The sequence below is a fragment of the Thamnophis elegans genome, chromosome 1 (genome assembly GCF_009769535.1).
Source record: "Thamnophis elegans isolate rThaEle1 chromosome 1, rThaEle1.pri, whole genome shotgun sequence".
NCBI lineage: Eukaryota > Metazoa > Chordata > Lepidosauria > Squamata > Colubridae > Thamnophis > Thamnophis elegans.
Genome location: NC_045541.1, coordinates 168391001 through 168404271, shown reverse-complemented (window position 1 = coordinate 168404271; position 13271 = coordinate 168391001). Strand labels below are relative to the sequence as shown.

At 47.4% G+C, this 13271-nt stretch overlaps 1 protein-coding gene across 1 annotated transcript in view; it reads right to left on the bottom strand.

Moving 5' to 3' along the window:
* YJEFN3 (YjeF N-terminal domain containing 3) overlaps nucleotides 1-2018 on the bottom strand; it is a 32778-nt gene extending 30760 nt beyond the window's left edge. The window contains exons 1-2 of the mRNA XM_032214148.1: nucleotides 2001-2018; nucleotides 1764-1913 (exon numbers count right to left, since the gene is read on the bottom strand). Of these exons, the coding sequence (XP_032070039.1) occupies nucleotides 1764-1913; nucleotides 2001-2018 (168 nt within the window). The remainder of the gene's footprint in view (nucleotides 1-1763; nucleotides 1914-2000) is intronic.
* Between the last annotated feature and the right edge of the window lie 11253 nt (nucleotides 2019-13271).

Below are 13271 nucleotides of genomic sequence, written 5' to 3'. Positions count from 1 at the left end.
AAGGGCTCGAGTGACTGTTGTGAGAGCCTCCCGGTTCAGGTAGGGCCGCAACTGGCGCACCAGGCGAACCTGGGCAAATGCCCCCCTGGTCACAGCCGACAAATGGTGGTCAAAACTCAGCTGTGGATCCAGGAGGACTCCCAAGTTGCGGACCCTGTCTGAGGGGTATAAATTTTGCCCCCCCAGCCTGATTGATGGAACGTTAGCCGAATTTTTGGGAGGAAAACACAACAGCCACTCGGTCTTTTCGGGTTGAGCACCAGTTTGTTAGCTCTCATCCAGTCTTTAACAGCCTCAAGGCCCCGGTTCATCACGTCCACCGCTTCATTGAGTTGGCACGGGGCGGACAGATACAACTGCGTATCGTCCGCATATTGGTGGTACTTAATCCCGTGCCTCCGAATGATCTCGCCCAGCGGTTTCATGTATATGTTAAATAGCAGGGGGGACAGAACCGAGCCCTGCGGCACCCCATAGGTTAGGGGCCTCGGGGACGATCTCTCCCTCCCCACCAACACCAACTGCGACCTGTCCGAGAGGTAGGAGGAGAACCACTGTAAAACAGTGCTGCCCACCCCCACCTCCCGCAGTCGTCGCAGAAGGATACCATGGTCGATGGTATCGAAAGCCGCTGAGAGGTCAAGGAGAACCAGGATGGACGCATAGCCTCCATCTCTGGCTCTCCAGAGATCATCGGTCAATGCGACCAAAGCGGTTTCAGTGCTGTAACCGGGCCTGAAGCCAGACTGGAAGGGGTCAAGATAGCCATGCCCCCGAACCGGTTCTATCGGCAGCACCATAGGTGCTGCCATCATGTTTTTTGCTTTTTTTACCTACTGCGCATGGGTGCCTGTGCGTGCGCGAATTGCACACATGCCCAAAAGGCATACCTGAGTGAATTGGCAGTAGAAGAAGCTGGACCCCGCCCCTAACGTGGAGACTCCTGGGAGGGGTGGGGTGGAAGGGGTCAGCCAGGGGTGGCATTTGGGGGTTTCTCTCCGAACTAGGCAGAATCCTAGCTAGAGGATTGCCCGAACCCATGCAAACCCCCAGCAGCCCCCTTCTGCGCTGGGAAATGGCATGTATGTACAATGGTTGCATCCTGGGGATATGATTGTTATTGGCAATGTTCCCAGACAACTTCCAACCAGCAAAGTCAATGGGGGAAGACTTATTTGCTTAATGATCTCATGATTTACTGAACAATTACTGTGATTCACTTAACAACCCTGGCAAAAAAAAAGGTTGTAAAATCAGGCACGGCTTTCTTAACAACCGCCTTGCTTAGCAATAGAAATTCTGGCCCCAACTGTGGTTGTGTAAGTCAAGCTCTATCTATAAAGAAGTAAAAATTGATATCCACAGAAAAATCCAAATATTCTGTTTTATCTGCATGCGGTCACTTTTATTCTTCAACCTCACACTATTTCCTCAATGACCCTGACCTGAAATCACTGTTGCTGTTTCCTTGATCGGTGCTTCTCAATCTTACTTCCCCCTTAAAATATGTGGACTTCAGCTTCCAGGAAGGAAGTTGACCGGCTGGCTGGGAAATTCTGGGAGTTGAAGACCACCCATCTTAAAGTTTCTGAAGTTGGGAAAGTCTGAGTTAGATCCAGCTGTCCAACTATCTCTACTGCCAGGGCAGCCAACTGAGATTCAACTGAGATTCCTTGAAGCAGTATCTTGATAATGAGGTTCCTTACATTGTATTTGATAATCTGGAAAACTTTCATTGGCTGTCGTGGATACTATGAACTCACCTTGGTCACTGCCATGGCAGAAGCATGACCCCAGATCTCAATTAACTGCTGATGGCCAAATTTAAACTCTTCCAGCAGCTCCTTCTCAATAGCTGTGGCTTCCGCTCTGCTGCAGAAGAAAGAAGGGTAGGGGGAAGGACAGTTACATTTCTCAACATGCAAGTGAAAATTCTACTTGCATGTTGTTTCAAAAGCTGGGCTGTAATCAAAGTGCTGATGAATTTCCTACCAAATTACCTGACTGAATGTCCACATTCAGAAATAGTTTACTTCTAAATTCCAGATGCAAGAACAAACAATAGGCAATAACTAGACCAGTGATGGCTAACCTTTTTGTTGCCACATGCAGTAAGCGTGTGCCAGGAGTGGGTTCCTGCCAGTTCTAACCTCTTCTATAGAAGAGGTTCTACAAATCTACAGTGCCGTTTAGAACCAGTTCCAGATCCCTCTCCCTGCCCGTCCGCACATCATCAAGATGAAGAGCGAGAGGAGGAATTCTGGGAGTTGAAGTCCACAAGTCTTAAAGCTGTCAAGTTTGAACACTCCTGGGTTTTTTTTTCTAAAGGGTTAGGGATGCGAGGGTCTTCTAACTTGACAGCTTTAAGACTTGCGTGCTTCAAATGCCAGAGTTTCTGAGCCAACATTTTGGTTGCTAAGCAAGAGCATTGTTAAGTGAGTTTTACCACATTTTACAAGTTGGCCATGCCCACCCAGTCACATGGCTGGCAAGCCACTCCCACTGGTCATATGCCCAGCAAGCCACTCCCACAAAGCAGGCCACACCTACAGAAGAGGTTCTAAAATATTTGAAACCCACCACTGGCATGTACCCACACATATAGTGTAATGCGTGTGCAACCCCACACACATGTGTGTGCAACTGCCCTGCATGCACCCCATCCTGTGCTCCCCCTGCATGTGTGATCCCCATGAATGCATATGAGTCCCCTGTGCGCGAGACCCCCATCATGCGCACGCGCCCTGGCATGTGTGCCCCACCCCTGTGCATGCACACATGGGTTCCACATGCACCTCCCTGTGCATGCATGGCAGAGATCTGAAAACCAGCTGGCCAGTGGAAGGTGCACGCACATGCGTGGCGGGGCTGAGCTGGGGCGATGGCTCATGTGCCCACGGAAAGGGCTCTGTGTGCTCCTTGTGGCACGTGTGCCATAGGTTCGCCATCACGGAACTAGACTGACTCATATTTATGATGGTTGCAGTGTTCTGGGGTTATGTGATTACCTTTTCATGACCTTCTGACAAGCAAAGTCAATGGGGAAGCCGGATTCACTTAACAACCATGCTTCTAGCTTGAGAACTGCAGTGATTTACTTAACAACTGTGGCAAAAAAAAGGTTGTTAAACGGGGCAAAATTCCCTCAGCAACTGCTTTGCCTAGCAAAAGAAACATTGGGCTCAATTGTGATTGTAAGTTGAGGACTACCTGTTTAACCTATTTCTACTCCAGCTCTCCAGATGTCCACATACAAGACTGTAGGAAGTTACCACCCTCTCCTAGGAAAATGAAATATTTTAAGAAATATTCAAAGGGCAGAATATTTCCCCTAAAAGGGAGAAAGAAACTCAGACTCCCCACCTGTGTTAATGGACCATTAAGGCCTGAGCCAGATCATTTCCAACACAAAAGACACGGCCCTCAGGACATGATAGGATTAGCCCTCTAGTACCCATCTCGCCACATGGCACCTGGGAAGATTACATCATCCAGCAAGGCTCAACCAAGCCTGGGACACAGACAGCCTACAAAGTTAGCTAAGCCCCTTGGGAGTCTGACCACCAATCAGAATACATTTCTTACACAGGAACAGGAAGCTCCAAGGCAGGGCCCAAGAGAGGGTATAAAATAGGCTCTCAGCATCTCTGCCCTTTTTTCTTCAAGATCTTCAAGGCATTTCCCCTCCAGGACCTCAAACCATGTGGTGCTGTCCACCATTAAAACTATCTTTCCAAGCAGCCTCCATGTTTCCAGTGTCTTTTTCCCCACTTGGAGCCGAACCCAGAAGGACATTTCTCCCAACAAGACTATATAATTTTGTTCAGTGAATGTTAAAATAACACAGCTGAAAACTCCCCCCTCCTATTGCAATTAAAGCAGTTGGGCATTTACCGCTGTGTGAAAATGCATCAATGGCTGTCCTCCTATATACATGCCCTCAATCTGTCACGTTTCTTTGTTCAACCTGTACAGACTGACCTTTTAATTAGGCTTGCACATTTAGGCATTAAGAAGTGTTTGGCTGCGTATGTGTGGGCATGTGTAATGTGTGTGTGTGTGAGTATGAATATATTATACATATATTCATTTTAATTGCACAAGCCAAGATCAGGTCATCTGGCTTTCAGACAATAATGGGTACAAACTGTTCCCCTCACCCCATTTTTCTTCCCTTACAGTTACCTCTGGGCTTTCCATGCTGGAATGAGAGAAGCCACAGACAGGAATCTGTACATGGCAAAAATGGAGACAATACTCCGATTGTTCTACTCCTGGCTCACAGCCCCCAAAAGCCCTGGCAGGCGGTGTAAAGGCCGGGGTGAGGGATGGAAAGAATTGTTCACATATGTCAGTTCATTCAACCCGAGGGATCACAAAGGAGAGAGAAAGGTCATATTACTGACCACCATTGTTGGTGGTTAAAAGGAAAAGTGGAGGGAGGTGGGTCCGGAGGAAGCCTTGAGGGTCTGCTCCAAATATTCTAATCTTTGGGAACAGACAGCATAGCAGTTAAATAAGTGCAAGTTATTGGATGTGAGGATCTAATGGAAATCTGGGAGTGAAGATTACTTCATTGATCTCAAATTATGATCCCCCACCCCTCCAAGCTGGCTGCATTTGCTTTCCTTCCAGAACTCGTAGGAGAAACCTTTGGCTCTAATTCCATCCATATGCATAGATTGGTAATTCTTAATCTTGGCAACTTTAAGATGTGCGGACTTCAAGTTCCCCAGACAGCTGAAGTCCGTACATCAACTTCTGGGAGTTGATGCCAAAAAAGCCAAAAAATATTGGACAAAAATACATATGTGGTTGGAGAAGATGATACAATAGAACATTGATTTGAAACCCGAAATATTCTTGCTGGGGATTTTACCAGGAACTTATAGTAAAGAAAATGTATATCTGATTATTCATATATTAACTGCAACTAGAATTGTACTTGCACAAAAGTGAAGAGATTCCTAGGATGAGAACGTGATTAGGAAAATATTAGAATGTGCAGAAATGAACAGACTAACACTTGCAATTAAAGAGAAGGAACAAACAGAATATTATATTATATGGGAACTATTCTACCGATGGCTAGAGAATAAATATGAAAGTAAGAAATAAAAGTAGATTAGTGAAGTATAGAAAATATATCAATAGACTTAAATAAGATAAGATGAGGACTGTTAGAGTATTATATATGTTATGTATAGCAATATTAAGTTAAGAATAGACGAATAATGACTAAGGCTGTAAATCTTAATTGTTATCGCACAAGACATTTGTACCCAGGCGACACACTGTTTAATGGAAGATGGATTGTTTGTATTAAAATAAAATAAATTATTTTTTAAAAATTTCTGGGAGTTGAAGTCCACACCTCTGCACATCAAGGAAGCGAAACACAATCATGGATCTTCCCTATGGGAGATTGGGGGGTGGGGGCTGAGAAATTTCTCAAGGAGGACACCACAAGCTTTCAAAAAGAGACCAAGACAGAGGTCAAAGACTGTGAGTGGAAGAGACAAGCCCACCATGCCAGAGTTAGGAGCCTACTAACCTGAAGACAAGTGTTAAGATTAAGTGGTAACCTAGTGGTGATGGTGGAAGAGCAAGGGGACTGAAGTGGATGGAAAGAAACAGAGAAGAGAATAGGCCTGTGCATGTTGCTTAAAAATAAAAAGAGGGTGTTGATTTGCATTTGAGGTAATTTATGTAGAAAAGCAGCTATTCAGGAATAAGTTACCTCCCAAAGACCCGTTAGATCACAAAGGGTCGGCCTCCTCCGGGTTCCGTCCACCAGCCAATGCCACCTGGCTATTACCCGGGGGAGGGCCTTCTCTGTAGCAGCTCCGGCCCTTTGGAATGAACTCCCCGCGGAGATTCGGACCCTCACCTCTCTCCAGGCCTTCCGGAAAGCCGTCAAAACCTGGCTGTGCCGGCAGGCCTGGGGTTGATGAGTTCCCCTCCCCTCTCGACTTGTATGGCTGTGTGATTCTCGTGTATTTTAATTACGTGTATTATGTTTTATGTCCCCTTTCCCCCCCTGAGTTGTTCGCCACCCTGAGTCCCTTCCGGAGAAGGGCGGCATACAAATAAACTAAATCAATCAATCAATCAATCAAAGTTAATCAAACCTTCAGAAATCAGAAAGGCCCGATCCTAAAAACCTGTGTATATTCCGGTGCCTGGGGTGCTGAATGCATTAAGGGCCCTGCTTGTTTATTCCTTCTTTCCCCCTAAACTTCACCCCTTCCCCATTTCCATCCCACAATCTCTCATAAGTCTACACTATAGTAGTTTTCATGAAGTTCCCATTCAGAACCATAAAAAGTGGCGCTGTCCGTTTTCAGCCATCATGGTTTCAGGGAGCTCTAACTGTCATGGTATGTGGGAAAGACCTTGGGAGTTGGAGAAAGAGATGATGCCCAGGGAATGAACAGATAAGAGTGGGGAAGTCCTCAGCTGTACAATGAGCAGAGAAAGAAGCTCAGAAAGAATCTCTCTAACAATCTGTGGAGACACTCAATCATCCAGGTTCTGGTTATTCCAAAAGATGCTTTTCCAAAAGACAACTGGACTTCCTTGGGTTTTTTTTTCCTTGAAAACATTTCACTTCTCATTCAGGAAACATTTTGCTTGAGTTCTAAGTTAACTGAAGAAGCTTCTTAGATGAGAAGGGAAACGCTTTCAAGGGAAAAATAAAGTGCTGTATTTTTCAGAGTATTAGACACACCTTCGCCCCGCCCCCCAAAGTGGGTAAATATATAGGTGCATCTTATAGATGGAATAGGGACGTTTTTGGCCTCCTGAACCCTCCAAGCCCCCCAGAAGCACTCTGCAGTGCTCCGCACACCCCATTTTTACCAAAAATGGGCTCTTTTTTTGCGCTCCCAAGCACTCAGTGCATCGCGTTTTTGCCCTCCCTGGCCCCGAAAAGCACTCTGCAGGCCAAAAACGGGTGTGTTTTTGGTGAAAACGGGATATGTGGAACACTGCAGCGTGCTTCTGGGGGCCGGGGAGGGGGACAACACGACACATGGAGGCCAAAAACTTTTTTTTTTGTTTTCCTCCTGTAAATTTAGGTGTGTCTTATAGTCCAAAAAATACAGGGAAATCCAGTTGCCTTTTGAAAAGCATCTTTGGGACAATCCTCCCTAAACTTGTCAGGTTGTGAAAAGTGTCAGATTTGCACTTTCAGACTTGCAAGATTCCGTTAATAGAGCCTTACAATAAACGAGATTTACCTCAGCTGGTTATGTTTCTTGTCTGGTCTACCTTGGAAGGCTGACACTAATGGCTTCAACATCGGGGGAGAGGGGGAGGACTTCCAGACCTATAATTGCCAGTTGCTCGACCCAACCTTGCAGCTACATTTTCGGAACTGGGTTTCGAGCAAGGTTAGTTTGGTTTCTTTGCGAATTAGTGGATATGCCGTAGGAAGTGCATTAATATTAAAGAATTGAATGAAAACGATACGTGCATGCATGTGTGAGAATGGAGTCACAGAAGGCACATCCTCCTCCCCCTTCCCTCCATTTCTTTCCACCTACACAATTGCTCTGTAAAGGCCAACTGAGGTGGCAAGAAAGGGGCAGAGCATCAGATGAAAACCATGCATCTTCTCCTTCTTCTTAGCTATTTTCTGATGGCCAACTTGGCAGAGTAATTGATTGACTGATTAACTGACTGACAGGTTAATTATGTGCCATCAAATCAGTGCAACTCTTAGCAACCACACAGAGAGATTTTCTCCGTGACAATCTACCCCTAAGGTGGTCACTTAAGTCTCTCAAAGGTGCTCCCATCGCCACTGTAACCGAGTCTGTTCAATTGCCGATGGACATCTTCTTATCTTTCCTTCCACCTTTCACAACATTAAAATATTAGAGCAGAAAAAGAAATTGGTCCCCCCCCCTCTAAGCATCAGGTCTGTTGCTAGAGGAACAGAAGATGAAATCTTATCTCTTCACTCAGGTGGTACAAATTGTGCATACTGTGTCCAGGGACCCCTAAGCAGTAGGACTTTTAAGAAATGCTGGTCATGGATGCTCCTTCTCTGGTATTTAGCTGAATGAGAGGAGCAGTGATGGGTTGCCAATTTTTTTACTACCGGTTTGGGTGCGCTTCTGCGCACAACACTTCTGTGCATGTACAGAAGCGGGTGGGCATGTGAGCGGAGCCTCCCACCACCGCTACTGCTGGTTCGTCCGATCTGGGCCGAACCAGGAACAACCCACCTCAGGAGAGGAGGTAGAAGAGATGCTGGAGGTTGGTTAAAGACTGCAGAGTTTACTGTGGTTATTACTTCTGTGCCTGAGGCAAAACAAATTATTTATTTACTGCATTTATAACCTGTTCACTCTCGGAAAAACCAGCCTGCAGCAATTTGATGTTACATTTCCTGGAGATTATATGTTAACCAGGGAATTCTGTACACTGCCTGCATTATGGACAAAATATAGCAGAGATATATGCACATTCATCAAGGCTTCCTAGAGGGATAGAAGCAGGACTGGGCTGCTGGGGGTTGACAGAGGTTCAGGAGAACCTCTAGCTAAGATTCTGTGCAGTTCAGAGAACCCCCAAATCCCGTGGCACGACAAAACCGCGCTCGACTAAAGTGCGCTCGATTAAACCGTGTCGCTGACGTCATCAACAGGGCGACAACAGCGAGCGCGGAGAAAGAAGGGCGCTTTAAATAGCGCTTTGAAAGCAAGCCGATTCAACTTAAGGTAAGGGTTAGGGTTAGGGTTAGCTTTAGGGTTAGGTTAAGGGTTAGGGTTAGGTTTAGGGTTAGGTTAAGGGTTAGGGTTAGGGTTAGGGTTAGGGTTAGGGTTAGGTTAAGGGTTAGGGTTAGGTTTAGGGTTAGGTTAAGGGTTAGGGTTAGGGTTAGCTTTAGGGTTAGGTTAAGGGTTAGGGTTAGGGTTAGGTTTAGGGTTAGGTTAAGGGTTAGGGTTAGGGTTAGGGTTAGGTTTAGGGTTAGGTTAAGGGTTAGGATTAGGTTTAGGGTTAGGTTTAGGGTTAGGTTAAGGGTTAGGTTTAGGGTTAGGTTTAGGATTAGGATTAGGATTAGATTTAGGGGGGTTAGGTTTAGGTTTAGGGGTTAATTTTAGGTTTAGCGTTTACAGCGTGCTTCTGTCTCCGCGCTGTTGTCGCCCTGTGATGACGTCAGCTACGCGGTTTCGTCGAGCGCGCTTTAGGCGAACGCGGTTTTGTGGTGGAACCCCAAATCCCACTCCTGGCTGTCCCCCCCCATTTTGTCCCTCCCAGGAGTCCCCATGCCGCCTGTTTTGGATGCAGGTAAGTGCAGGGCACGTGGGGAGGCTCAGGGAGGGTGAAAAAGGGGCCTAGCAGAAGTTCAGGAAGTTCGTTTCTGGCCTCCAGAAGGCCTCTGGAGCCTGGGGAGGCCATTTTCGTCCTCCCGGAGGCTCGAGAAAAATCTCCAGAGCCCGGGGAGGTAAAAAAATGCCCCCCTCCACCGTGGTGCAGGAGGCTGACTAGGCCACGCCCACCCAGCAACCGGGCAGAGAACCCCTTGTTAAAATTTTTGAAGCCCAGCCCTGGATAGAAGTTAACTGGGAAGTACAGATAGTCCTCGACTTACAACCACACCTAAGATGGGACTTCCATTGCTAAGTAGTGCGCTTGTTACGTGAGCTGCACCTGATTTTGCAATCTTTTTTGCCGCAGTTGTTAGATAAGTTACACGGCTGTTAAGCAAATCCAGCTTCCCCACTGGTTTTACTCATCAGACACTTGCTGGAAGGGTCACAAATTGATATCACGTGACACCCCCCGCCCCCCGGAGGCCACAACCGTGCCTGAATTTTGACCTTGTGACTTCAGGGCTGCTGCCACAATCAAGTGAGGACTAGTCTCGAGTCACTTTTTTTTCCAACGCTGTCATAACTTTGAATCTTTCTTAGATAAATTTTCATAAGTCGAGGACTACCTATAAGCATCTGTCTCTTTTTTGTGCACAATATATTGGATTGGATTGGATTTATTACATTTATATGCTGCCCTTTTCCCCGAAGGGGACTCAGGGCGGCTCACAATCCAAGTCAGGGAAGGGGATACAGATAAGGGATAAAAAAGACGAACAAAACAATACACAATTTAAAAGCACACAACAACCATACCATTCGAGGAGGGGGGCAAAAGCTCTTTAGCCCCAGGCCTGTCGGAACAGCCAGGTTTTAAGGGCTTTGCGGAAGGCCTGGAGGGTGGTGAGGGTACGAATCTCCACGGGGAGCTCGTTCCAGAGGGTCGGAGCAGCCACAGAGAAGGCTCTCCTCCGGGTAGTCGCCAGCCGGCATTGGCCGGCGGATGGAATTCGGAGGAGGCCTAATCTGTGGGATCTGATCGGTCTATTGGAGGTAATTGGCAGCAGGCGGTCTCTCAAGTACCCAGGTCCAATACCATGAAGGGCTTTATAAGTGACGACTAGCACCTTGAAGCGTATCCGAAGACCAGTAGGGAGCCAGTGCAGCTCGCGGAGGATAGGTGTTACGTGGGTGAACCGAAGTGCACCCACGATCGCTCGCGCGGCTGCATTCTGGACAAGCTGAAGTCTCCGAATGCTCTTCAAGGGCTGCCCCATGTAGAGCACGTTGCATATCATATGAAGGGCCGGAGGGAATGCACAGAATGTGCAGGACTCTTGGTTGGACTGTGCACATTGCACCTTTGCCACTTAGCCAATATTACGCCTACTCTAATATTCCTAATGAAAAAGCCTTTGGGGCTTACACAACTTTGCAAGAAATAGTAAGCTGAAATTTGAGAGACACTATATGTACCTGTATATGCATCTCGCATGGTCAGGACTCCCTGTATGTATGGGGCATAGTATCTTCCCCTTAGTGTGACTATGAGGTCCCACATCAAACTGTAGATCAGGGGTTCCCAACCCCAGCATTGGTCCACGGTCCACCAGGAACCAGGTCATGCGAGCAAGCAAAGCTTCATTCAGGCAGTACAAAAAAACCCCACACACCCCAGTCAGCAGAAAAACTACCTTCTACAGAACCGGTCCCTGACACCTGAACGGCTGAGGGCCACTGCCGTAGATCACATTATGACGGGCTGTAAGCTGATGGCATGTATTGGTCCAATATCTGATTTTTTTTCATATAAACTATGCTGTGCTTCAATGGTTAGATGGTCTAGACCCCTGATGGCAAATCTATGGCACGCGTGCCACAGGTGGCACGCAGAGCCCTCTCTGCGGGCATGCCAGCCGTCACTCCAGCCCAGCTCCACTGCGCATGCACATACGCCTCCCATCTGCCAGCTGGTCTTCAGGTCTCTGCTGCGCATGTGCAGGGAGTGGGGCCTTCCCCAATCTCTGCAGCTTCACACACCCCCAGCGCGCCCTATCTTTTTCTCCCCCGGTGCACCCTGGCTTTCTCTTGTATGTTTGCCACCCGTGCCTTCCCCAATCTCTGCGGTTTCTCCCCCCTGCGCCCCCTGGCTTTCTTCTGCATTTCTGCCGCCCGTGCCTTCCCCGAACTCTGCAGGTTCCACCCTCCACAGGTGCCTCTCCGTGGGAGAAATGGAGGAGAAAGCTAGGGTGCGTGGGGGGGGGGGGGGGAAAACTGCAGAGATCGGGGAAGGCACGGGTGGCAGAAATGCAGGAGAAAGCCAGGGAGCGCTGGGGGGAGAAACTGCGGAGATTGGGGAAGCCAAATCAGGGCCTGCGTGAGTCCCCCCCATGCCCCGTTTTGGGCCTGGAAAGCGGGGAGGGAAGGGTGCATGTATGGGGAACATGTGCGCATGTGCTGGGCATGGGGCGCATGCACTGGGGGTGCTTGCATTGCATTTTGGGGATTGAGGCACGCATGTGTGCATTTGCAGGTGCTTTGGGCACTCAACACTAAAAATGTTAACCATCACTGGTCTAGACATTGGTAATTGAACACAGATACTTCTAACATTTATATTTTATTGTGTTTTATTATTCTAGGACAGTGTTTCTCAACCTTGGCTACTTGAAGATGTCTGGACTTCAACTCCCAGAATTCCCCAGCCAGCGAATGCTGGCTGGGGGATTCTGGGAGTTGAAGTCCAGACATCTTCAAGTGGCCAAGATTGAGAAACACTGTTCTAGGAGAAATCTAGCTAGTCCATGTGTAATATGCTAAATAAAATAAATAGGGATATGTTACGCATAATTTCTTAACTACTCCTCAATATTTCTCCCCTTGTCTCGCGCCTAACCCTTTGCCAAACAGTCTTGTGAACTACTTATCAGTGTTCCAAAGGACTATGGAATGGCAGTGTTCCAATATCTCTGGGGCAGCCACAAAGAAGAAGGGGTCAACCTATTTTCCAAAGCACCTGAGGGTAGAACAAGAAGCAAAGGATTGAAACTAATCAAGGAGAGAAGCAATCTAGAACTGAAGAGAAATTTCAATGGCTTGCCTCCAGAAGTTGTGGGTATTCCAAGTTTTTAAGAAGAGATTGGACAACCACTTTTCCGAAATAGTATAGGGCTATGACAACTAACCTGTGGCACGCAGAGCCCTCTCTGTGGGCACATGCGCTGTCGCTAGCTGCTCTTCTAGTTTCCAGTGTGTGCATGTGCTCCAGCCAGCGGGTCTTCGCGCACACCAGGACCCCAAAGACCAGCTGGCCAGCGTGCATGTGCGTGCCGGAAACCCAAAAGCCAGCTACCTGGTGCTCCTGCATGCATGTTTCAGTTTGGGCACTTGGTGCCGAAAAGATTTGCCATCACTGGTATAAGGTTCCTGCCTGAGCAGGGGATTTGACTAGAGGACCTCCAAGGTCTCTTGCAACTCTGTTATTCTATTATCTCCTCTGTATACCTACAAGAGGTCTTCTGTGACTCTTAACATTCCCAAATACATTACTGTCACAATTTTGCCCTTATGATTGTCTTTTTAATTTGCACATCTGTTGAACAGATTTCTTATTCAGGAAAGATCAGTTCCTTTGTCATGACCCTTAGGAGTTTAATACATAAAGGAGTGGGTACAGAGCAGAGGTGGGTTCCTACCAGTTTGCACCTATTCAGTAGAACCAGTTTGTCAAATCTACCGAACCAGTTAGAAGAGGTTCCACCAGTGGACCCAGAAAGCAGGCCACACCTACAGAAGAGGTTCCAAAAATTTTTGAAACCCACCACTAGTACAGAGGTGGTATTCATCAGGTTCTGACCAGCTCTGGACAACCGGTAGTGGAAATTTTGAGTAGTTCGGAGAACTGGTAAATACCACCTCTGGCTGGCCCCGCCCCCATCTATTCTCTGC